This window comes from Schistocerca cancellata, chromosome 1 (assembly GCF_023864275.1).
Source record: "Schistocerca cancellata isolate TAMUIC-IGC-003103 chromosome 1, iqSchCanc2.1, whole genome shotgun sequence".
Taxonomy (NCBI): Eukaryota; Metazoa; Arthropoda; class Insecta; order Orthoptera; family Acrididae; genus Schistocerca; species Schistocerca cancellata.
The window spans coordinates 559,604,286-559,631,838 of NC_064626.1; the positions used below are offsets into that span (position 1 = coordinate 559,604,286).

General features: G+C 40.1%; 1 protein-coding gene across 1 annotated transcript in view; it reads left to right on the forward strand.

Moving 5' to 3' along the window:
• Positions 1 to 27,553, forward strand: part of LOC126180959 (esterase FE4-like) — a 166,063-nt gene that overhangs the window by 134,188 nt on the left and 4,322 nt on the right. The window contains exon 11 of the mRNA XM_049924733.1: positions 5,857 to 5,983. Coding sequence (XP_049780690.1) covers positions 5,857 to 5,983 — 127 coding nt within the window. The remainder of the gene's footprint in view (positions 1 to 5,856; positions 5,984 to 27,553) is intronic.

The window sequence follows — 27,553 nt, forward strand, 5'->3', positions numbered from 1 at the left end:
ACGCAATAGAAGAATATAGACAGAAAAACTAGGGCACTCATATGGCAGACATTCAAGAGACACCACATCCAAAATAAAATTTATGACAGAAATCTCAGAACCATTTGAGATACATACAGATGTCAGACATGGAGATGGTATCTCCTGCTTTTATTCAACATGTTCTTGGAAAAACTGTAGAACAATGGGAAGATAAAATAAAAGGCTTTTGGTTAGGAATAACAAGTGCAAACAAGAAAATCATAAAATGCCTGGCATTTAAAAAATAACTAGGAAATACTCAGCAACACTAGACAAGAAGCACTGGGATACTTAAACAAAGTCTTTGACAAAACAGGTCTACAGACGATATATGGAAAAACGCAGTACATGGAAAGAAAGAACAACACAAGAGCCATGAACACATGGTACAGAAAGGTTACCAGCATGTAAGATTTCAAGTATTTAGTGGAATATATACAAATAAGAGGATCAAACAAGGCTTCCAACACAGAATGAACTGATAAACTTCAGAAACCATATAAACTGACATGGATGCACAACAATGAAAGAAACATTTCAAGGCAGACCAAACACAGATATTACAATCCAGTTGCACTTCATGCATCAGAAAGGATCACAATCAGAGCATCAGGCATAGGCATACAGAGACAAAAAAAAAGTAAAATCCCCAGAAATGTTTTTGTAGTGATATATGGATGAAGAGACCAACCAAAGAATTACACCAACACACAGACTCACTGAAATGATCAGAAAATAACGACTAACATTCTATGGACACATACCTGGAATGAACAACAACAGACTCACAAAGAAGATTTATTATGCTCGTAATAAAAGCTCAATTAAAAACCAATTGCTTTCAAGAAATATAAGAAGGCCAATGCATTGGCAATGGCAGGGAAATGACAATTGAAACAGACAGATTCAGAAACACAATTATAAACATGAAATTTTAAGTAAAAGAAAGGAAGAAAACGGAAAATATGGACAGAGCAAAGGAAACAGAAACACAGCTGAAGAATGAAAAGATTTTGGGCAAAATTGTGTAATAATAATAATAATAATTAGTGGCAGCAACCAGACACAAAGCATTGGCAGCTTGAAGTCTTCCTATTTCTGCCAGTTCAGAGGTAAAGAATCCAGTAATCAGGTGATTTATGAAGAACAGGTCAAAGTATGGTGCACATATTGTAATGTACTTGGTTTTAAATTGAGCTGCAGTTTGTGGGTGAAGCAAGTGTCACTAGAGAAAGGAGTGGTGCAGAGGAAGCATCTTTTGTAACAAATGTCTACTCTCAATGTGTATAGTTAGCTGTCTTTTGTGAGGAGTTGCAGGTAGCAATTGCTTCACCAGTCTGTAAAAAAAAAAAGGTTGTTACAACTATTCGGTACCAACTGTCCCAGTGACTCATTAGTTTGTGGTTTAAGAAAACACCTACAAACATTAAGTATTATCTATCTTTTTTCATTTTGAAAAATGAAACTGTTCAGAGAAAATTCTTTTTCATTCTCAAGTTTAGTTAGGTACTAACATCAATATGTTGATAATGGTGGAGGGCCGGAGGGTGGTTGAGGGTTTACTATCCTAATATCTAATTGAACTCAGGGATAAGGCTCTTAGAAAGGTTGGGAACCACTCACCTAAGGAGAACTGAGGTGGATAAGCTAGCAAGCTACAGGAAATGGACAAACCGCAGACACAGATAATGAAGAACAAAATACTTGAATATTCATGCAGATATTCTCATTACTCTTGAAATAAAGTTAAGTGAACATATCTTGCACCAGGGCTAAACTTAAAAAAAAAATGTTTGATAGGCACATTGCTGCTTCTTGAGTAAAACAAGAGTTACTAGGCTGCTCTCCTTCAAAGCACAAAAAAGTATTCTGCAGGTGAATCAATCTGGGCTTTGGAAATCGCCATACTGATAACTTGTACATCCTTTGTCAGTAGGGTTAAAGTCACCTCAAGGTTTGGAATTAAAATCACCTCAAGATTGGTAATTAAAGAATAATATAAGAATAGATTATAGACTGCACAAAGTAAAGGCAAAAAGATTTTTCATCATTTTAAATGAAAATGGAAACATTGCTGTGACAGTTCGACATAACTATCAGTAGACTAGACCCTTATCCAAACTGTCTGTTGAAGAAGTATTTTTACTACAGACAGGTCTGATTATATAACTGTATGATCTTAAAATATTCACAAAAGAAAGCACTCAAAGTAGTTAACTATGCAAGGATTGAGTCTGACTCAGGACAGGTGGGGATAGTGCAGTTGAGCCAAAGGATGTGGGAAGGGGCGGGGGGGGGGGGGGGGTGGCCAAATGAAATTGCATGTGTTGTGAGAGACTGTTTAGATTCTTTAGAGCAATATCTATTGGAAGAAGGTGCAGAAAATCTTAGCCTCAGATTATTTTCTGATTCTTGTGGCTCCAAAAACAAAAACTCCACACATAGCTATTTGACTCCTGACTGGAGTTTTGGTGTTATTGAAAAAGACCTAAGACAATATCAAATAAACCTTCTGGCCTCAGAATTTATGACTTTTGGGACTGGTATATTAACAATAAGAAATCAGTCTCCAAACATATAATGAAAGTGAAATAGCCTTTTAAGATATCTGAGTCAGCAGTACTGCATTATTTAAGATGACTTAAAACCAGGGCACAATGCCTTTTTCAAAGTACTTACTTTGGATCACTGGTACCGTTGAGGTGTTGAAACCTGGAAAGAGAAGTGCTGCAGTAATTTTTAAAGCATTTTGACTTCATCACTGAATCACATAAGCAAAAACAAAGATAGTGAAGTGAAGAAGTTGATGTTTTACTTTTTAAAATGATCCTTTTAAAGTAAAGAGTCTGTTCAGAAGTTCCACAAGGGAATGCTAATGATAATGAGACTGAAGACAAAATTCTGTGTTATGAAGAACCTTTACATTAAATGGGACTGTGTTTCAGTATTGTTTTAGATATCATACAGCTGTAAATCTTGGCACTGTATTAAAATATATTTTATTACTTTAGCTGTCATTTAAACATGCAATTATGAGTTTCATATAGGTTTAAAATGTGAGAAACATATTTTGTTGCTGTTGAAGCTTCTGTTCATGTGTTAACTTGCAAGTAAAATATAAATTTACTAATACTTGGTTAACCTCTTATTTTTATATTACATAGAAAATATAACATGCCTAATAGCCCACTGAATTTAAATGCTTAGAATCTTTGTTATAACACAAAGATTATAAAATAAAGAAGAAACATGCATGAAAAAGTTGATATGTGGACTTCTGTAAAAATTTGTAATTTGTAACTTTTTTCTGAATAAAGGCTGTTATTGATGAACTTGTTACTCCTCCATCCATCCCTACCTACATGGATGACCAGTACTATATTTATGACATTTTTTTAATCGTTTATATTGAGTACAATTTAAAAAATAGCTCTCCTGTAAAATTTTGTAAATGGAGTTTGCTGAATTTTATTAAAATAGTTCTCAATTACTGTACAGCATTCTATGTGTGCATGATAAGTAACCATCTGTCCACTAGCTTGAAGGCCACCACCAAACTGTGGTATACCACAAACTTGAGAGTCCAATTGCTGAACATACTGCACACCACAGTATTAATGGATTCAACAGCTGCTTCACTACAAGAGCCATTTGAATATTCACTTCCAGCACAAGTTTCTCTATATTACATAGGTGGGCATTCTCTCTACTGTATGTCCTGTGCTCTCACAATCACCCTGGCCTAGAACTCCGCTAACTTGTTTCTCACTTTCTGAGCTGACCTTTTCCCCTCTTTCTTTTGTTCATACCATTCCTTCTCCATTCAGATCATGTACTGCCTTCTCCCATTGCTCTTCCCCCCATCCCCACCTCCCAATTGGTCTCTCTATCCCTCTCTCTCTCTCTCTCTCTCTCTCTCTCTCTCTCTCTCTCTCATTTTTTCCTGTTATTCTGCCCTATTTTCCAGCCCTCTCCCTTATTCTCTCCCCTCCCTGTCTTTGTCTTCACGACCACCTTTCTCTTCTTTCCTCCCATCTCGCCCACCCCTTCTCCCTGTCTCTATCCCTTAAATGCTCTACCTGTGGACTCCTTTCATATTGTTTTGCAGCCAAAGAGCCATCTGGCAGAGACCTGCCTCACACTACCCTATATCCCTTCTCCTTGCCTTGTGCGTCCTTTTCTATCCCGTTCCTACCTCCATTGACCCAGGCAAAGACTTTCAGTAATTAATATTTAATAATCAGTCTTGTTGCTACTGCAAGGATTTAAGTTTGTGTGTCAACTGCTCTCCACTACATGTTTCTATGTGCCACCCACCAATCCTCTATAGGTAAGTGTTTGCCTTTCCCTTATTTTATATATTTTTCCATCCAGGAATTTCCATTATTGTTTTAGAACGGAATATTTGAAAGTATAGCAAATGTAGAGAGATGTAAAATACTGTTGCAGTTTTGTGATGGAGATATTTCAAGACTGTATAAAATCTGTTCTGTATCAAGTAAAATGTCAGATTTTTCCAATATAAATTAATTTTATACACCAAAGCAATATATTCTGCTTCACTGTTCCTATGTGATATTCATCGCTCTTCCACAAAGTGGTACTGCAATGGCTAGTATGAATGTATACAGTTGGAATTTACCATTATGGTGTGCCTCTTCTTTATAAAATGCACTGTCAGTGCCATCTAAAGTATATGACTCATCCCTACAGAGTGATGCACAGCTTTCAATTCACCTGGAAAGCCCTTTAACAGTTCCATATTCATATCAGATTCCATGTATGATGTATGATGTATGAGTGTCCAAATCTCTTGTTGTATTTTTATAATCTGTCATGAAACAGATAGTCAAAAACCATTCCAGTTTCATGATGTAGTAATTACCCATCATAAAAGACAATATACTGCAGAAAAATCTTTTTTATAAACTGGTTATCTACTTGTAGAGCATTTCTCAGCTAGCTGCTGAATTCTCAAGCAAAGGAGTCTCACATAAATTCTCATTACTTTAGTTGATATTTGGATCATATTTATTGTCTTCTCAACTCAATTGCAGGGTTTTGGCAGTGACAAGAAGAACATTAATAGAAGGCAGTTGCAGCGCATCCATGCAGCTTGTAACTATTTGTCAAATTTTGTGGTACAGAGTCAGCAGCCAAATAACAACAGAGGCAAATGTTGTCCAAATATGGCAGGATTAACATGTGATACAGAGTGATGCATACAATTTTATCAGCATTTTACCAACTTCCTCTACTTTCACTGCTTCTTCACTTTTTTGCAATATGTGTTTGAGGTTCACAGACTAAGTAAGTTTCTAGTAGACATACAAACCAAATTGTCTGACAACTTGTTTGAGTGGGACACATAATGGATACAATAACATCATTCTTGGTTCTTGCCATCTATATCACGCGTATATGCACTATATGTTGTGGGTTTGGCTGATGATATTTCTAAGGAATTTCTATATAACAAACTGTGAAACATCTTCACGGCCAGAAATCTGAAGTTAGTATTCAGTTAGGCATTTTCTTGTAACTTAGAAATTTAGAAGCATGTTTTGTTTGGATATTGTATCACCCTTAAATTGTCTGCAAAGTGGAATATAAACTTGTATTATTATTATTATTATTATTATTATTATTATTATTATTATTGACAGAAATCATTCTCACAAAAATCTTGAACTCTCATTTTCCAGATATGTATTACAATGTATGCATCATTGTATTTGTCTGATACTTTGATTTGTGCTGTGTCTCACTTATACCTAGGACCATTAGTGATAATGTTGTATTTGATGCAATATTACTGTCTTTTGATATCTTTAGGTGTAGCCCATGCTGATGATGTTGGATATATTCTTAATACGTCATACATACCAAGATTTGAAAATCAAGAAGAAAAAGACATGTCAAATTTCTTACTTGATATGTGGATCAACTTTATGAGAAATGGGTAAGTAGCCACATTTATTTGCATGTAATATTAGAAACAAAAGAGTGTGGATTACAGGACAAAAAATTAAATTAGGCTTCAATTTCAAATAATTTTAATTCTAAACTTATCATTTTTATTGTGCCTGTCACTGACAGAAAAATACTCACAGGATATTGTGTTCCCAAACTCAGATTTTCTCATCAATATGGTGTGCTACTCCTAAGAGTACATTATTTTACTATGCTAGTTTGTGAAAGCAGACTAACATTCCACTACAGCAAAAATGTGACTGACAGCTATGTCAAATATGGTAGTTATTTCCATGTTAATTTTACATGAACTTGTGTACTATAAACATTATCATTTGCAGATTATTATAAATCATAGTACAATAGCAGCAACTATATTACATCTAGTTTTGTGAAGTCCTTGGGAACATAATAACACATACTACAAGCATTCCATTTGGTTGTTTCATATCTCGTGCAGGCAGTGTGCTCATATTATACAGTCATGAAAGATGTGCCCATTGCTGAAATGTTGAATGTAGGGCTGAACATTTTGCTGGAGGATCCTCTCCAAATATTGCTCATATCTACAAATAATGCTTTATGATAAAGAGAGGTGTACATGGCAAGCTTGCATTCTTTTTGTGATGAAAGCTGAACACTATTAAGCCAGGTAATATTCCAGGTGCTCCTCTTCACCTACATTCTTCAAGCAGAATGGTGGTTGAGGAGTGGGGGGAGAGAGGGGTTGTACTATTGTTTGGATGGTTAGAAGTCAAATTGATGATGTGGAAATCGCTGCATACTGTCTGTGCCCCATCCCCATTCATACTGCACCCAATTATTTCCATAATGTCAGGATTCTGTGCTGTTACATTTTACTTGAGTTACCTATGAACATTAATTTGTAAGCAGGAGTCATCTGCTAGTGTTGCTGACAGCAGACAATTGATATGAGGTGGATCTTCAGTGTTTTGCGTCATGAGAGTGGCTGATTGTCCTCGTGTGGTAGCGGTTTGCCTACTTTGTTTCTTCATTGATCGTTTGTTGTCCTCAGTGTTGATGTACTAGCTGAAAAAATAGGGTTGGATGTCTACTGCAAATGATGTAGCCAACAGATGCACAGTTGTGTTTCACGGTCTTTTACTTTCACTTTTCACCCCCCCCCTCCCCCCCTAATATATGTAGTTATTTGGCCAGTGCACTGTTTTTTAACTTTCCATAAGCCACATTAATAGTTTGCAGGCGAACATCCACATACCCCAACAAGAGTTTCCTGTTGAAAATCAACGAGCAGTGAAAACCTAACCACAAAGTTCACAGTTCTTGAAGAATAGAAAGGTATGTATGGAACAGACACTATCATTGTTTTAACACATGGCCTAATTGTGTTACACTTATTTCACGGATGGATTGTTGTTGATCTAACCAACACAGGTTCCTCGTCTGAAACTCGGCCATGAACTGACTGTCTCATGGCCAAAAATTGGGCCCTTATACATCCTCAAAATAATAGGGGCCAAAACTACACAGTGTAGAAGTAAAATTTACAGAAATTACAATTAAGACTTAACTTGTTAAATTAACTGCATACATCAAAAAATTCGTTCTTTTTAACCATTTCTTCTACTACAATAGTTAGGCTGAATTATTTGTTTAAATCATGAAATTAACAAATATAAGTACACAAACAATACTTTGGATGAAACTGTTAATTACTTTGGAATTAATGAAGAGCTGGTTTTGCTAACATGTTTTCGACTAGAGCCAAATGGATACTTTAAGATTATTAGCATTTTGTCTTCCAAATGTTCATAATTAGTGAAGAATTTATATTTGTTTGTATGCCAACAATAGAATTTAAGTTACCAAACAATTACTGATTTTGCCTTGTACTGAAAGATACTAATTAGTAATAGTCAAAATAAATCAGAAAATCAATTACATACATAAAACTAAGCACAAAATTATATCTGGTGTTATATTCTTTAAAACTGAGGGCCAACCTTTCTCTTTTACAAAAATGCAGAGTTTATTCATGTATGTTGATGGCAATCAGATAAAATTGAAAAAATAAATTTTAAGGAGGCAGATAGCAAAACAAGAGGGGAAGTAAAACTATCCCAGCTTGCTTGTGTCACATCACCCCCTCATTGGACTGACCAGATAGATATTGCAAATAGCTAGCTGGACAATTCAATGACCACAAGTGATCCTAGAAATTGCGTTTAAAATCTACACACAAACAAATATTACATAAGAAATCTTACTAAAACTGCAGTACATATGTTTTTTCACATTTATACTAAATTGAACTGGCCATACAAAAATCCCCATACAAAATAATTACATACAGTGTATTGTACAATATCACAAAATATCCACAAGTTATACTTTTAACAAAAATTTTGCATCTTCATCATAAGTGATGTCCTTTTTGGGTAAGTGAAGATTGCATTTGAAGATACATATCATTTGATACAAATCCTGTGTTGCTTCAAATAATAAATCCTCGTGGGTTGCAATAGAGGGAAAAGTTCACTTGCTCTATGTTTAATATGTTTCACAAGCACTTTCACACTTAATGAGATTTTACGCACTTTCTCACTAAGCTGTCTGCACCTTCAACAGGTCCAAGTGCCAGTTAGTAAGGAAATGCACTGCTATCAGTTCCCTTGAAGGTGGTTCTTCTCCGCCACAGTACATGAAAAAAATTAGACAAACTATCCTACTTTAGTACATTTATTTTTCTTCTAACTTAAATCTAAGGAAAAAATATTTAACACTAATCACAAATGATACTCATTACATGATAAACAGATACATTACATAGTTCTAATAACATTATATACATACATTAATCCTTGTTCCATAGATCATGAACACGACATTTCGTAATGTTGTGTCACTTTAACATAAATTTTCTTTGTCAATTAATCAATTAATTTTATTTATTTATTTTTACAGTCACTAGTTCATATCTAAGAATTCATCTATTGAGTAGAAGGAGCTGTATTTCAGAAATTCTTTTAATTTGCTTTTAAATGTTGATCGGCTGTCTGTCAGACTTTTAATACTATTTGGTAAATGACCAAAGATTTTTGTTGCAGCATAATTTACCCCTTTCTATACCAAAGTGAGATTTAATCCATAAAAGTGAATATCATCCTTTCTTTTAGAGTTGTAGCTATGCATTTTGCTGTTATTTTTGAATTGGGATGTGTTGTTAATGACAAATTTCATTAGTGAATATATGTATTGTGAAGGTACTGTGAATATCCCAAGTTCCTTAAATAATGGTCTGCAAGGTGATCTTGGGTGGGCTCCAGCTATTATTCTGATTACACACTTTTGTGCAATGAATACTTCCTCTCTTAATGATGAATTGTCCCAAGATATGATGCCATTTGAAAACAGTGAATGAAAATAGGCGTAGTAGGCTAATTTACTGATATGTTTATCACCAAAATTTGCAAGAACCCTAATAGCATAAGTAGCTGAGCGTAATCATTTCAGTAGATCATCAATGTGTTTCTTCCAATTCAATTTCTCATCAATGCACACACCCAGTAATTTTGAGTTTTCTGCCTTAGCAACAGACTTCTGTTCATAGTCTATATTTATCAATGGTGTTATGCCATTTATTGTACAGAATTGTATAAACTGTGTTTTCTCACAATTTAGTGAGAGTCCATTTGCAGAGAACCTCTTAATAATTTTCTGAAAGACATTATTTGCAATTTCCTCAGCTGATTCTTGTTTCCTGGGTGTGATTACTATACTTGTATCATCAGCAGAAAGGACTAGCTTTTGCATCATCTGAATATAGAGAGGCAAGTCATTAATATATATTAAGAACAATAAGGGGCCCAAGACGACCCTGTGGGACACCATTCTTGATACCTCCCCTATTGGAGGGCTTTGCTGATTTTTGCAGACTATCTGTACTGTTAATTTCAACCTTCTGCATTCTTCCAGTTAAGTATGTATTAAACCATTTGTCCACTGTCCCACTCATACCACAATACAAAAGCTTATCTAGAAGAATTTCATGATTCACACAATCAAAAGCATTTGAGAGATCACAAAATATCCCAATGGGTGATGTTCGGTTATTCAGTGCATTTAATATTTGATCAGTGAAAGCATATATAGCATTTTCTGTTGAAAAGCCTTTCTGAAAACCAAATTGACATTTTGTTAGTACTTCATTTTTACAAGTACGTAATGCTACTCTTGAATACATTACTTTTTCACGAATTTTGGATAAAGCTGTCAGAAGTGGGATTGGGTGGTAGTTGTTAGCAACAGATCTATCCCCTTTTTTTGCAATGGTTTAACAATAATGTATTTCAGTCTATCTGGAAAAATGCCCTGTTTCAGTGAGCTACTACATATGTGGCTGAGAATCCTACTGATTTGTTGGGAACGTACTTTAAGTACTCTGTTGGCAATGCCATCAATTCCATATGAGCTTTTAATTTAGAGCAAATTTATTATTTTCCTAATTTTAGTAGGAGAGGCAGGTTGAATTTCAATTTTATCAAATTGCATAGGTACAGCCTCTTCCATATACTGCCTTGCATTTTCTAATGATTAGCTGGATCCTATTTTCTCTACAACACTTAAAAATGATTATTAAAAATTACAATAATTAGCACTAAAATTCACTGTAGTATGAAAGGTGTGGACTTGTACAAATTTAAAATCAAGTACACATTTACACTACAAAACATTACTCTAAATCATAATTGTCTGAAACTGGTTAAACTTGAAAGACTTTTGTTTCTTTCCCACTTGCAATATATCACCTAAAATATGTAAATTACCTGTAGCAAAAACTCAAGATGTGCAGTAGCATAGCTTTACTACTCATTACGTTATAAAAAAAAATTAGTCACCATCACATAACTTAATTACTATTCAAATCAAAATTAAGGGGATGGAAGTTGTACCAAATCATTGCCCTATTTCTCCACTCTGAGTACTACTTTCATTCAAACAGAAAATTAAATTCTCACAAAATGCTACCATTTAGTTTACCTGTCAGAATATTCACATCAGTCTAGCACCACAGTTGTCAATTAATCAGCAAAATAACTTCTTTTCATTCCAGTATTACCACTTTAAGCTCATAATTCCTCAGAACACCAACAGAAGTTTTCAGACAACTTATAGATCCAATGATGCAGCATTATATGACTTGTAAATATTGTTCTTTCTGTTAAGCTCTCATTCCCAGCTGCAGTGTCATGAATTTTATTATATAAACAGTACCCAAGGTTGCCTAGTTCAAAATTTGATCATCAAGATAGTTACACTACATTTGCTTGTATATAGTTACCTTTTTCATTACTCAAGCATGTCTGTCAGCTCCATTATTTTACTTACATTTCTTATCTTGTTAACTAGTGGAGTGCATTCTCAAAAAATATCCCTGCTGCAGAGACAGGCTCCCTAACCATTAAGATCCCAACATTATTCATTGCTTTATCATTCCATTATTGTGTCATTATATAATAAACAAACATCTGCTATGCTTACCTAATGCAAAATTGATTCTACTGGAAAACACTCCACAGTAACAGATCCTTACACTAAGGCAAACTTAACTCTCATTACCGATCAGATGAAATCATCACTTAGACAAACTATTATTTCACTGTATTCCAGCCTGAAGGGCGATGCTAATACATTCCACGCACATTACTCCAGGCAAATATGTTTAAAAGTTGTAATTCCTTAATGTCAGAAAAGACTGTACCATGACACACTTCTATAGGTAGATAGTTATCTCCATATACTGATTGCACTGAACCAAACACTCCTATTATACCCCAATTAATATTAAGATCATGCTGTTTTAAACCATGGCCTAATAGTGTTACACTTATTTCACGGATGCATTGTTGTTGATCTAACCAATACAGGTTCCTCTTCTGAAACTCGGCCATGGACTGACTGTCTCATGACCAAAAATCAGGCCCTTATACATCCACACAATAGTAGGGGCCCAAACCACACATTGTTCAATGTTAAATTTACAGAAATTACAATTAAAACTTAACTCATTAAATTAACTGCATACAATGAAAAATTTGTTCTTTTTAACAGTTTCTTCTACTGCAAGAATTAGGTCGATTTATGTGTTTAAATCATGAAATTAACAAATACAAGTACACAAACAATACTTTGAATAAACCTGTTAATTACTTTGGAATTAATGAAGGGTTGATTTTGCTAACATGTTTTCAACTAGAGCCAAATAGATAAGATTACTAGCATTTCGTTTCCAAACATTTATAATTATTGCAGAATTTATAGTTGTTTGTATGTCAACAATAGAATTTAAGTTACCAAACAATTATTGATATTGCCCTATACTGAAAGATACTAACTAGTAATAGTCAAAATAAATTAGAAAATCAATTACATACATAAAACTAAGAACAAAACTAGATCTGGTGTTATATTCTTTAAAACTCAGGACCTACATTTCTCTTTTATGATAATGCAGATTCTATTCACGTATGTTAATGGTCATCAGTTAAAATTGAAAAAATAAATTTAAAGGCGCAGATAGCAAAACAAGATGGGAAGTAAAAATATCCCAGCTTGCTTCATCACAAAGTTATCATTGTGCTGTATGCCAGTTTGGTGGACTACTTTCTGTTATTGCCATAAAGGGTCAACATGCACAAAGTCTAAGCTTAAAATGATTCTTCAAGGCATGTTAACAGATTGGATGGTGTGCAGAAGCTGCCTCGTCCCATTCACAACTAGGGACATGGCATGCTCAACTGAAATGTACTGTTGACACAGGTTTAGTTTCATACCTATTACACAGTTATCAGTACCCAATGATTTCATGTGGTCAGAAGAGAATTGAGAAAGAGGTTTTTGATCAAAAATACACCAACTGCTTAGCCTTGAGGACAGCACACACTTTTTGTGACTAGTTTGGGTGAATCAAGAACACTATCAAAAATGGCTTTGAGCACTATAGGACTTAACATCTGAGGTCATCAGTCCCCTAGAACTTAGAACTACTTAAACCTAACTAACCTACGGACATCACACACATCCATGCCCGAGGCAGGATTCGAACCTGCGACCGTAGCGGTCGTGCGGTTCCAGACTGAAGCGCCTAGAACCGCTCGGCCACACCGGCCGGCAAGAACACTATCAAGTCAGCACAAATTTTTATACTGATAAAGGACGCTAACAAGTTTTTAGTACTTATATTGAATCACCATTGTACCTAGAGCTTTTCAGTGCCAAATTATCTTTTAGATTTCCTTATAAGTAGCATTGACAAAACTTATATCTGTAAGTGGTGCATAATATTCCTGTATAAGTATATCTATTGGGTCTGCTTCTAGTGGTCCAGTTTTAGTCTACTTGTTTTTTGCTACAGTTAAGAATTCATTACATTTAGTGGCCCATGACTTGAACCTTGAATCTTTCTTATACCTACATAGTCACAGTCATCAGCTAAAACCAAAACAGGTCTTTAAACTGTGTGCTGTGTCATTGGACATTAGTGTCTGGAGTGGTACATTCATAGTGCTTTTCATTACTCTTTGTCTTTTCATATTATGTTAGTTATCATAACTACAAGTACAGCATACTGCTTTGACACTGAACATACACTAAATGATTCAGTGCAGTACATGTCATGCCATCATAATGTGTATATCTACATTCACATCGGTATATCAGTATGGAAAGATTAGATGGCTTCTCACCACATAGAGATCCACCCCCAGTAGCTGAGTGGTCAGTGCAACAGAATGTCAATCCTAAGGGCCCGGGTTCGATTCCTGGCTGGGTCGGTGATTTTCTCCACTCAGGGACTGGGTGTTGTGTTGCCCTAATCATCGTCATTTCATTCCTGTTGATGCACAAGTCACCGAAGTGGCGTCAAATCGAAAGACTTGCACCTGGCGAATGGTCCACCCAACGGTAGGCCCTTTGTCACATGATGATGGCCACATAGAGGAAGTGTTGAGTCACATACAGGCACAGTAAAAAAGGAATGATAGATATATTCAGCTATCAGACATGGCCAACCGATTTGACTGAAATTTGGCAGGTCACTTGTATACAACCTCAGGGTGTATACGACCCAGGACAACCGGGAGATCTGGGAAAAACCCGGGAATTTTTTTCATCCGGCAGAAAACCAGGAAAAACCCGGGAATTTTTTAGAATTCTGGGACTTTTTCATTGTTTTAGTTTTCAGTTAAATTTTTGTGATTTTGGCTGGTAAGAACCAATACTCTGACAAAGGATATTACTGTATCCCGCATCTGCAGAATAATGCTGCAGCAACAAAACATGAATGACAGAAAAAAAAAACAAAAAAGAAAAAAATGCCATATACAACAATAAAACACAGTGCTCATACAAGCGTCTGCCAACGGCATAGTGTGTCAAAGGCTTTAGAAAGACTATGCAATGCTTCCTAACAACAAATTGCCTCTGATGAGCATGACGTGTCAGCTGTTTATATTAGATTCGTTTGAGCAGTTGTGGGTGGGCTCTTGTGCATGCGCAGTTGAGTCACATATGACTACTACCTTCTCCTGCTTCTGGCTACAGATGTGTGGCTGGGCGCCACTATCTAATACTTCCACTGTTCAGACATATCATAGATCCGGGGCTGATGCACAGAGCAGTCTGAGCTGTAGTGGGGAGGTGTTTAGTCTCCATGTGACCTGTGTTTACATTTAGTGATTTTGCTGTTTCCTCTTCATTTATTGCTCTCGCATTAAATGAAAACGAAACGGATTTCTGTGGCCAGGCGCTATCAAATGAATTAAAATACATTTGCATAATTATGGAAGCCTAAAATATGTTATTAGTTTCAGGTTTTATATCCACCTTTCTGACAGTCAACCATTAATCGCCTTGCAGAACAATGAAGTTATTTTTGTCAGTTTGCTAAAGAGATTTGGCTTTTATTAATCTTTTGCTCTGAGGCAGTCAATTTATTTGAAATGAAGTGTTTAATTTCACACTGTTGGCTAGTTTCAACTGTTCACTGCATTTCAAGTGCATGTTCTCCATCTTCTAGCTCGTGTGGCATTATGCCATAATAAAGAACCAAACATGAGATAACACAGTACTGGTACTCAAGAAAATGTACATCCAATTCTGGATATACGAATGTGCACTTTAAGCTGAATTATGCATTTTAGTATGGTTCATGAAATTCCGATGCTCTTGAAGTATCCTCTGATGTCTTGTTCCTTTTATGACATAATTCAAGATCTTTTAATGTTCTACACATACAAACATGCAAGCTTCCTGCATCATCGTAGCTGCGTAAGCACAGTGATGCCTGTTACCTGGTGCTCTCTGGCAACTGCTGAAGCAAACCTATTTCTAACAGGTCACAGGAAAATATTGCGAATGGTGGTTTCAAAAACGTTACTTTCAAAGTAAGTTTCCTTTTTATGCAATATGAACTATGTGCGAGAATGTACAATGAATTTATTAAATAACAGAGCATTTGACTCTCATTTACGTAATGCTGCTGCACATTAAAGATCTTTTGAAGATGTGTTTTTTCCCCCGAGTTTCGTTTTCTAAAGTGCTCGGAAATTCTACCATAAACATTCAAAGGATTGATAAGTTTTACAGTGCCAAAGAAAAGTATACTGTCACTTAACATGGAAAAACAGTATTTTCACCCGGGAGAAACTGTATTTTCAACCGGGAAAAATCCGGGAATTTTTTTTCCTTGTCCATGTATACACCCTGAACCTAAAACAAAGGACTCTCAGATATTTTGGCTCAACATCTTCCCATTTTTGAGAAAATCATGCCTAAAGGTTATGATGAGCAATCGATTCAAAATTGGCATGATCAATAGTTAATTATAAATAGAGAATTTTTCATCATAAGGTATAGGGTCCATAAATGCACACTTTTCCAGAAATAGAGGAAAGAAACTTTTACAACTGCTGCTTATGTACCCACATGGTAAATGCCTTCCACTGAGAGATACGTCCATGTTGACTGCATGCAAAGCGCGAGCTTGCCTTGTTTACATTCTGTCAGACGTTGCTTAAGTGCCGGCTTACCGTGTACGATCCATGGTGAACCACTGTAAATCTACACTCTGATTTACTTTCTGCAACGATTATGCCAGACCCAAAGCGCTAGAGGTGGAGCGTTTTCTGCGAGAGGAAATGAAGATCCCAGTGACCGATATTATCGGCATACATTTGTCAATCGTGAGCAGCACGGTCTATGTTCAAATCATTAACGACACTACTTGCGAACACATCCTACGTGAGACCAAACAGGGGCTCCGCTTCTGTCAAGCTGACAGCAATGTGGGGGAGGTAACCGTCAACCATGCAGGCTTAGGTATGCGAACAATACGCATTTTTGAATTGCCATTCGAACTTCCTGCTGAGGAAGTCGTCACGGCACTCCGCCCATACGGCACAGTCCATGGCCACACTGCGGAAAAGTGGACACAGTATCCGAAGTATCCTGTCCTAAACATGTTCCAACAGGTCACCATTGATCTCCAAAGCCACATCCCGACCTACTTACAGATCTGCGGATGCCGTGCAATAATCATATACGATGGCCAGCCTCGGACCTGTTCCGGGTGCGGCAAACAAGACCACCTTAGATCCGAATGCCTACAATGGCATATTACGTAAATTCCAGCTGCCAAAGAACCACCCACGTTGCAACCTACAGTGCTACTGGTGACTTACGCCGCTGCTCTAGCTTCTATTACTGCTTTGAAACATCACCCGGACGCCACCAACAAGCCCGACCAGACACCGAGGGAGAGCATCTCAGAGAGCCCACCGCCTCGGCCAGCCATCAACGCCGCTCCGACAATGCCGACGCAACCAGACGCTGACCCTGACCTCGGCAACATGATGGAGATTTAGAGATTGACTCGCTCATAGTTCCTACAGTGGCCTTCCTGCTAGAGCGGCGTGACTCACTTCCTTCGTCGGACATGGAGGGTCACGCAAGGAAACAACATTCTCCTAAACATCGCAAGCGAAGATGTCGCACAGTTTCCAGCCAAGAGGAGATGTTGCAAGTCGAGGAGGATGTAACTGTTGACCAGCACGAGGCCTCAAAACCCGCTACTGCTGACGAAGATGTTACGAGCGCGGAGACATCCACTGGTGTGCTTGTGGCCCGTGCTGATGCTGAACTAAATCATGAACATATTACAGGCGACACTAAACCACACACCATTACAACATCCTCTGCAGACAAAATGGATGATACACCGGTGCCTGCTTCCACGGCGTGGCATGAGGAGGAGGTCGAGGAGCAGGACCCATTACGGGACGCTGTGGCGTCAGGGCCGAACCACTAATCATACTCTCCCCAGAATCCCCTGCGGGCCAGTGGGATAACATTCCACTGTGACGCCCACGGCCTTGCGTGGACGGCAGAGTGGACCGGCCTCCAGCAGTCCCCACGAGGCCTACCGGATAGCAACCATCAACACCAATAACATCCGTTCCAGGGTAAAAATCCGCCTTATGCAGGAGATGTTCTGGGCTTCGGATATTGATTTCGCCCTTCTGCAGGAAGTTCACTTGGCTAGTCTCCTGGATATCAATGGCTATACCGCCCACGCCTCCGCAAGAGATCCTATGGGCCGCGGAGTGGCCATCTATGTCCGCCACAGGATATCTGTGACCGACGTCGCCTTCCTTCCATCAGCTCGGGACATGGCACTCACTGCCATGGGGACATGCATTATTAATGTCTACACTCCCTCAGGCACCAACCGATGGCATGAAAGAGCCCAGTTTTATTCCAAGGAAATCACTCCTCTGTTTTTAGGGCATTATGACCACTGCCTATTAGGAGGTGATTTCAACTGCATTCTGCATCCCAAAGACCAGATTCTCCACTATACTACATGTCAGGAACTACATATAGTGGTGCGAGACCTCCTGCTTCACGATACCTGGGAAGTTCAACATGGCGACCGTTCTGGCCATACCTTTCTTACCAGTCATTCCACAAGCCAACTAGACAGGATATATGCCTCACAAACTCTTAGATCTAAATGATTAATGGAAAATCTCATATAAAGATGTGAAACAAATACTAACAAAGAGATAGAGGGGCTGGCCAGTACTTACCTCAGCTCAATACAGCCGATAGATACACATAAAACAGAACCGAAAATTTACATTCCTAGCTTTCGGAACCAATGTTCCTTCATCAGGGAGGAGAGAGGGGAAAGAAAGGGAAGAAGGGAAAGGAGATTCAGTTACTCACAACCCAGGCTATGAAGCAACAGGGAAAGGAAAATAGGGAGGGTAGCTTCTCCCACCCAACACCAGTCCCTCTGAACTGCGGAGATGGGAACTTGCACTCCAACACATCCTTTCATCCCGCCATCCCCCTGGACTGAACCTACGTTAAACAACCTCACTCCCATTTACTCTTCAGTCTTCTCCTCTTTCCCTTTCCTCTTTAGCCATTTACGCATCTTTTCATCCTACATAGTTGTGTTTATCTTTATACTATATACCTCTTTACTTCTGTATGCATCCTCTTTGGTTTGAAGCTGGCACAGTACTTACAGTAGAATATCTTTGGCTTCCCTCTGACAACCATGCCTCGATCCTTGCTACCCTCCCTATTTTCCTTTCCCTGTTGCTTCATAGCCTGGGTTGTAAGTAACTGAATCTCCTTTCCCTTCTTCCCTTTCTTTCCCCTCTCTCCTCCCTGATGAAGGAACATTGGTTCCGAAAGCTAGGAATGTAAATTTTCGGTTCTGTTTTATGTGTATCTATCGGCTGTACTGAGCTGAGGTAAGTACTGGCCAGCCCCTCTATCTCTTTGTTAGTATTTGTTTCACATCTTTATATGAGATTTTCCATTAATCATTTAGATCACCTATATGGTCCACATCCTTCATTGTTTTGTCCCTTTTGTTAGCTATCACTTACGTCTGTCATCTTAACACTTTCTCTTCTTCAGTGTTTTATATATACATAAATAAATATTTTCGTCACCAACTGTGCTAGTTTCATCTTCCTCCTATTATCTTGTTCCGTTTATAGTCCTCTTTTTTATTTATTGATTTATTTATTCAACATTCCATAGTTTTAACGTTCGTTATTCGCTGTTTCCCAGCCAACAATCACTGCCAGCAATCTCTTCCACACCTACCAGTATCATCCATTTCCGTCGATTTCTTGTTGCTGGCGATATTTTTGTGCCATTGGCTATCTTTCTCTGCCACAAGAAAATTTTTTGGGACATTTCTGCGCCACCCGCGATCTTTTTTGCGGCACTCGCGGTCTTTTTTGCAGCACGCGCGATCTTTTTTGCGGCACGCGCGATCTTTTTTTGCGGCACGCGCGATCTTTTTTCGCCATTCGCTATCTCTGTTTTTGAGCAACGTGTGTTCTTTTCCCCTGATCTGGACATACTTGCTTGGTCTGGTCAACTTTTTCCGATTTTTTCTTATTTAGTGGTCTTCCTTTGGTATTGAACATTACCAACACAATTTCTTTCTTTCTTTCTCGTTCTTCCCTCCCCGTTTTATTCCTTCTTATGATTACTATTTCAACTTTAGTTATTTAATTTCCCTACCCACCAGTTACCCACTATGTACCCTAATCCTATACCACATTATTTACATTCATTCTGGAAACATGCATTCACCGTAGCCAAACTGCAATCCCACATACTTTTCCTCCGGTCCTGCTTAACCTTTGGAATTATCCCTATGGGGGTTACCTTAAAAGTTCCCATCTCCGGGTGCAATTCCTCCTTCCACCAGTCTCTCCTGGACTTCCAGAACCTTCAATCCTTAGCCCTTACCCAACTTGTCCTGAATCTCTACACTACTTCATGTAACCACCACTCCCAACAGCTCCTATCTCTCTTCAAAGTCCTTCACCTCTCAAACCCTTGCTTGGAGAACACACTCAGGAACATCATCCTAGAAGCCAGCTGCAAACTTGAGTTCCATGCCACACACCACCTGAAAAAACTATCCACAGTGCTAGTGCAACACCTAAGAAGTGGGGTCCCTCTCCCTATCCCTCACAAACACCAACCACAACAGAACCTTCAACAAACCCCTCTCATAGCCAACAAACCTAGCCTAGCCACCCTACTCAATCTCCCCATCCCAGCACATACCCCACACAGACCAAATCTCAACTATAACCACAGTCAAATGCCACATATCACTAGTCCCAATTCAGTCCTAAACCTCTCATCCAGATCCCTCTCTCCTCCAGAGACATCTGTTCTATCAAAAGGCTTAACCTTTAGCCCCACGCCTAAATTCAACCACACTGCCCTGGTTAAAGATCTCCTCTCATTCACCCGGAACCTCAACTGGAAATATCACTTCACTACCCAAACACAGCCCCCAAATACTAGACCCAGTGTTGAACCCTGTCTAGAACAGTTCCGACTGCCTTCCCAAAGGGATCCTCCTCCCCTCCCCCAAAACCATCCCTTGCAGACATTTCAGGAATTCCTCACATCCAGTGTTGCCTCCCAGTCCTTCTTGAAGAACATCCCGACAACCCCCAACATCACCCCAGCTGAATCCCGTGCCATTAAGGAGCTGAAAAAAGACTGCTCTATTGTCATCCTCCCGGCGGATAAAGGCTCCACAACTGTCGTACTTGACCGTGTGGAGTATGTGGCAGAAGGACTGCGTCAACTCTCCGACACCTCAACCTACAAAGCTGTTACCCAGGATCCCATTCCCTCCATCCAGACTGAGCTGCAAAAATTCCTAAAAATCCAAGGTCCCTCACAAGGCCTCACAACGGCTTCCATAGACTTACTCATTCCACCTGAGCCACGTACCCCAACCTTCTACCTATTACCCAAAATCCACAAAGAGAACCATCCTGGCCGTCCCATTGTAGCAGGCTTCAAAGCCCCAACCGAGCGTATCTCAGCTCTGGTAGACCAGCACCTCCAACCTATCACCCGCAGACTCCCATCCTACATCAAAGACACAAACCACTTCCTAGAACGCCTCAAATCCATTCCCACTCCTCTCCCACCTGAAACCTTTCTTGTCACCATAGATGCTACATCCCTTTACACAAACATCCCACATACCCATGGTCTCTCTGCCCTTGAGCACTACCTCTCCCAACGCCCACCCGAAGATCTTCCAAAAACCTCGTTCCTTATCACACTTACCAACTTCATCCTCACCCATAACTACTTCACTTTTGAAGGCCAGACCTACAAACAAATCAGGGGAACGGCCATGGGAACCAGGATGGCTCCGTCCTATGCCAACCTCTTCATGGGCCGCATGGAGGAGGCTTTCCTGAAGACCCAACAGCTGCTTCCCCTGGCCTGGTATAGGTTTATAGATGACATCTTTGTGGTCTGGACTCATGGTGAAGAAACACTCCTTAATTTCCTCCATAACCTCAACTCCTTTTCGAATCTGAATTTCACCTGGTCCTTCTCCAAAACCCAAGCCACCTTCCTGGATGTTGACCTTCATCTTGTTGAAGCTCACATCCACACCTCTGTCCATATCAAACCCACAAACAAACTACAGTACCTTCACTTCGATAGCTGCCATCCATTCCACATCAAACGCTCCCTTCCCTACAGCCTAGGTATTCGTGGCAAACGCATCTGCTCCAGTGATGAATCCCTCAACAATTACACCAATAACCTGACCAGTGCTTTCCTCTCCCGCAACTATCCTGCAGACCTTGTCCAAAAACAGATCTCCCGAGCAATACATTCCTCCCCGTCCAACAACAATGTTCCTACCCCCAGACCACACAGAAGCATCCCCCTTGTCACCCAATATTATCCTGGCCTCGAAAACATCAACAAATTACTCCGCCAGGGATATGACTTTCTCAAGTCAACCCCTGAAATGAGATCATCCCTTGACAAAATTCTCCCCACACCACCCAGAGTTGCCTTTCGTCGCCCCCCTAACCTCCGTAACATCCTTGTTAAACCCTACAATATTCCCAGACTACCTTCTCTGCCCAGCGGTTCCTACCCCTGTAACCGACCCCGCTGCAAAACCTGCCCCATGCATCCCCCCACAACCACCTACTCCAGCCCCGCTACTGGTAAAACATACACAATTCAAGGCAGGGCCACGTGTGAAACTACACATTTCATTTATCAACTGACATACCTGCACTGCACAGCCTTTTACATCGGCATGACAACAACTAAACTGGCTGAGCGCATGAACGGAGACAGACGAACTGTACGCCTAGGAGATGCCCAATACCCAGTAGCGGAGCATGCCCTCCAGCATAATTCTAGGGACCTAGGAACCTGCTACACCGTATGTGCCATTTGGCTTCTCCCACCCAACACCAGTCCCTCTGAACTGCGGAGATGGGAACTTGCACTCCAACACATCCTTTCATCCCGCCATCCCCCTGGACTGAACCTACGTTAAACAACCTCACTCCCATTTACTCTTCAGTCTTCTCCTCTTTCCCTTTCCTCTTTAGCCATTTACGCATCTTTTCATCCTACATAGTTGTGTTTATCTTTATACTATATACCTCTTTACTTCTGTATGCATCCTCTTTGGTTTGAAGCTGGCACAGTACTTACAATAGAATATCTTTGGCTTCCCTCTGACAACCATGCCTCGATCCTTGCTACCCTCCCTATTTTCCTTTACCTGTTGCTTCATAGCCTGGGTTGTGAGTAACTGAATCTCCTTTCCCTTCTTCCCTTTCTTTCCCCTCTCTCCTCCCTGATGAAGGAACATTGGTTCCGAAAGCTAGGAATGTAAATTTTCGGTTCTGTTTTATGTGTATCTATCGGCTGTACTGAGCTGAGGTAAGTACTGGCCAGCCCCTCTGTCTCTTTGTTAGTATTTGTTTCACATCTTTATATGAGATTTTCCATTAATCATTTAGATCACCTATATGGTCCACATCCTTCATTGTTTTGTCCCTTTTGTTAGCTATCACTTACGTCTGTCATCTTAACACTTTCTCTTCTTCAGTGTTTTATATATACATAAATAAATATTTTCGTCACCAACTGTGCTAGTTTCATCTTCCTCCTATTATCTTGTTCCGTTTATAGTCCTCTTTTTTATTTATTGATTTATTTATTCAACATTCCATAGTTTTAACGTTCGTTATTCGCTGTTTCCCAGCCAACAATCACTGCCAACAATCTCTTCCACACCTACTAGTATCAACCATTTCCGTCGATTTCTTGTTGCTGGCGATATTTTTGTGCCATTGGCTATCTTTCTCTGCCACAAGAAAATTTTTTGGGACATTTCTGCGCCACCCGCGATCTTTTTTGCGGCACTCGCGGTCTTTTTTGCAGCACGCGCGATCTTTTTTGCGGCACGCGCGATCTTTTTTGCGGCACGCGCGATCGCTTTTGCGGCACGCGCGATCTTTTTTCGCCATTCGCTATCTCTGTTTTTGAGCAACGTGTGTTCTTTTCCCCTGATCTGGACATACTTGCTTGGTCTGGTCAACTTTTTCCGATTTTTTCTTATTTAGTGGTCTTCCTTTGGTATTGAACATTACCAACACAATTTCTTTCTTTCTTTCTCGTTCTTCCCTCCCCGTTTTATTCCTTCTTATGATTACTATTTCAACTTTAGTTATTTAATTTCCCTACCCACCAGTTACCCACTATGTACCCTAATCCTATACCACATTATTTACATTCATTCCGGAAACATGCATTCACCGTAGCCAAACTGCAATCCCACATACTTTTCCTCCGGTCCTGCTTAACCTTTGGAATTATCCCTAAAGGGCTTACCTTAAAAGTTCCCATCTCCGGGTGCAATTCCTCCTTCCACCAGTCTCTCCTGGACTTCCAGAACCTTCAATCCTTAGCCCTTACCCAACTTGTCCTGAATCTCTACACTACTTCATGTAACCACCACTCCCAACAGCTCCTATCTCTCTTCAAAGTCCTTCACCTCTCAAACCCTTGCTTGGAGAACACACTCAGGAACATCATCCTAGAAGCCAGCTGCAAACTTGAGTTCCATGCCACACACCACCTGAAAAAACTATCCACAGTGCTAGTGCAACACCTAAGAAGTGGGGTCCCTCTCCCTATCCCTCACAAACACCAACCACAACAGAACCTTCAACAAACCCCTCTCATAGCCAACAAACCTAGCCTAGCCACCCTACTCAATCTCCCCATCCCAGCACATACCCCACACAGACCAAATCTCAACTATAACCACAGTCAAATGCCACATATCACTAGTCCCAATTCAGTCCTAAACCTCTCATCCAGATCCCTCTCTCCTCCAGAGACATCTGTTCTATCAAAAGGCTTAACCTTTAGCCCCACGCCTAAATTCAACCACACTGCCCTGGTTAAAGATCTCCTCTCATTCACCCGGAACCTCAACTGGAAATATCACTTCACTACCCAAACACAGCCCCCAAATACTAGACCCAGTGTTGAACCCTGTCTAGAACAGTTCCGACTGCCTTCCCAAAGGGATCCTCCTCCCCTCCCCCAAAACCATCCCTTGCAGACATTTCAGGAATTCCTCACATCCAGTGTTGCCTCCCAGTCCTTCTTGAAGAACATCCCGACAACCCCCAACATCACCCCAGCTGAATCCCGTGCCATTAAGGAGCTGAAAAAAGACTGCTCTATTGTCATCCTCCCGGCGGATAAAGGCTCCACAACTGTCGTACTTGACCGTGTGGAGTATGTGGCAGAAGGACTGCGTCAACTCTCCGACACCTCAACCTACAAAGCTGTTACCCAGGATCCCATTCCCTCCATCCAGACTGAGCTGCAAAAATTCCTAAAAATCCAAGGTCCCTCACAAGGCCTCACAACGGCTTCCATAGACTTACTCATTCCACCTGAGCCACGTACCCCAACCTTCTACCTATTACCCAAAATCCACAAAGAGAACCATCCTGGCCGTCCCATTGTAGCAGGCTTCAAAGCCCCAACCGAGCGTATCTCAGCTCTGGTAGACCAGCACCTCCAACCTATCACCCGCAGACTCCCATCCTACATCAAAGACACAAACCACTTCCTAGAACGCCTCAAATCCATTCCCACTCCTCTCCCACCTGAAACCTTTCTTGTCACCATAGATGCTACATCCCTTTACACAAACATCCCACATACCCATGGTCTCTCTGCCCTTGAGCACTACCTCTCCCAACGCCCACCCGAAGATCTTCCAAAAACCTCGTTCCTTATCACACTTACCAACTTCATCCTCACCCATAACTACTTCACTTTTGAAGGCCAGACCTACAAACAAATCAGGGGAATGGCCATGGGAACCAGGATGGCTCCGTCCTATGCCAACCTCTTCATGGGCCGCATGGAGGAGGCTTTCCTGAAGACCCAACAGCTGCTTCCCCTGGCCTGGTATAGGTTTATAGATGACATCTTTGTGGTCTGGACTCATGGTGAAGAAACACTCCTTAATTTTCTCCATAACCTCAACTCCTTTTCGAATCTGAATTTCACCTGGTCCTTCTCCAAAACCCAAGCCACCTTCCTGGATGTTGACCTTCATCTTGTTGAAGCTCACATCCACACCTCTGTCCATATCAAACCCACAAACAAACTACAGTACCTTCACTTCGATAGCTGCCATCCATTCCACATCAAACGCTCCCTTCCCTACAGCCTAGGTATTCGTGGCAAACGCATCTGCTCCAGTGATGAATCCCTCAACAATTACACCAATAACCTGACCAGTGCTTTCCTCTCCCGCAACTATCCTGCAGACCTTGTCCAAAAACAGATCTCCCGAGCAATACATTCCTCCCCGTCCAACAACAATGTTCCTACCCCCAGACCACACAGAAGCATCCCCCTTGTCACCCAATATTATCCTGGCCTCGAAAACATCAACAAATTACTCCGCCAGGGATATGACTTTCTCAAGTCAACCCCTGAAATGAGATCATCCCTTGACAAAATTCTCCCCACACCACCCAGAGTTGCCTTTCGTCGCCCCCCTAACCTCCGTAACATCCTTGTTAAACCCTACAATATTCCTAGACTACCTTCTCTGCCCAGCGGTTCCTACCCCTGTAACCGACCCCGCTGCAAAACCTGCCCCATGCATCCCCCCACAACCACCTACTCCAGCCCCGCTACTGGTAAAACATACACAATTCAAGGCAGGGCCACGTGTGAAACTACACATTTCATTTATCAACTGACATACCTGCACTGCACAGCCTTTTACATCGGCATGACAACAACTAAACTGGCTGAGCGCATGAACGGAGACAGACGAACTGTACGCCTAGGAGATGCCCAATACCCAGTAGCGGAGCATGCCCTCCAGCATAATTCTAGGGACCTAGGAACCTGCTACACCGTATGTGCCATTTGGCTTCTCCCACCCAACACCAGTCCCTCTGAACTGCGGAGATGGGAACTTGCACTCCAACACATCCTTTCATCCCACCATCCCCCTGGACTGAACCTACGTTAAACAACCTCACTCCCATTTACTCTTCAGTCTTCTCCTCTTTCCCTTTCCTCTTTAGCCATTTACGCATCTTTTCATCCTACATAGTTGTGTTTATCTTTATACTATATACCTCTTTACTTCTGTATGCATCCTCTTTGGTTTGAAGCTGGCACAGTACTTACAATAGAATATCTTTGGCTTCCCTCTGACAACCATGCCTCGATCCTTGCTACCCTCCCTATTTTCCTTTCCCTGTTGCTTCATAGCCTGGGTTGTGAGTAACTGAATCTCCTTTCCCTTCTTCCCTTTCAATCTCAAGGGAACCTAGCAGATGTTATTCTTCTTGTTTGTATTTTTCCATATCTCAATTGATAAGGATAGGAGGGGTAATAATGTACGTAAATAAATAAGGAATGATAAAAAGGTAGGCAAATAAATTTCTCAAACTTCTTGGGCTAGTAAACAACTAAAATGTTACTCCTGGTCATTTTACAATGGCTCTTCCTGTCACTGTTATGTGTCCTTACTTTTATTTGAACAACTAGATGGATGGTACTTGTCATATAAACATTTGAAACAAATATACTTGTGGCACCAAGAACATCTAATGAATGCAATCTTTTGACAGCTACACTGTTCCTTCTGTACAGTAGGCAGAAAACAAACTTGGTGTACATTTAAAAATATGTCTTTTGTTGGTATTAATATTGATGCATAACATGCATATGATATTATTGCCTGAAAAATTTATGCTGAAAGTTGGTTATGAATTATGCTCTGAATAGTTATGGACATCCATGCAGTTGTGCAATTCCTACTTGGTTTCCAGAAGCATGCTGCAATTCTGAAATCTCGAAATAAAGTTTTTAACCTGATGATAGAAATAACCATCACATGTCTTGCACAGAGATGCATAGTTTGGCGGCGGTATTACTTTTACCGTGCATGTCTGCTGACCCTTGTCATCTATAAACATGGTGTCATACATTAGAGTATTAGTTTGTTCACCCCAGGAATCCACTATTAGACAAAACTTGTTATCAGCAACATATGGTTTTAAAACATTCTCAAAAAATGTTCTGCAAATTGCATTTGTCAATTTCCTGGATTTGGAGCAAATAA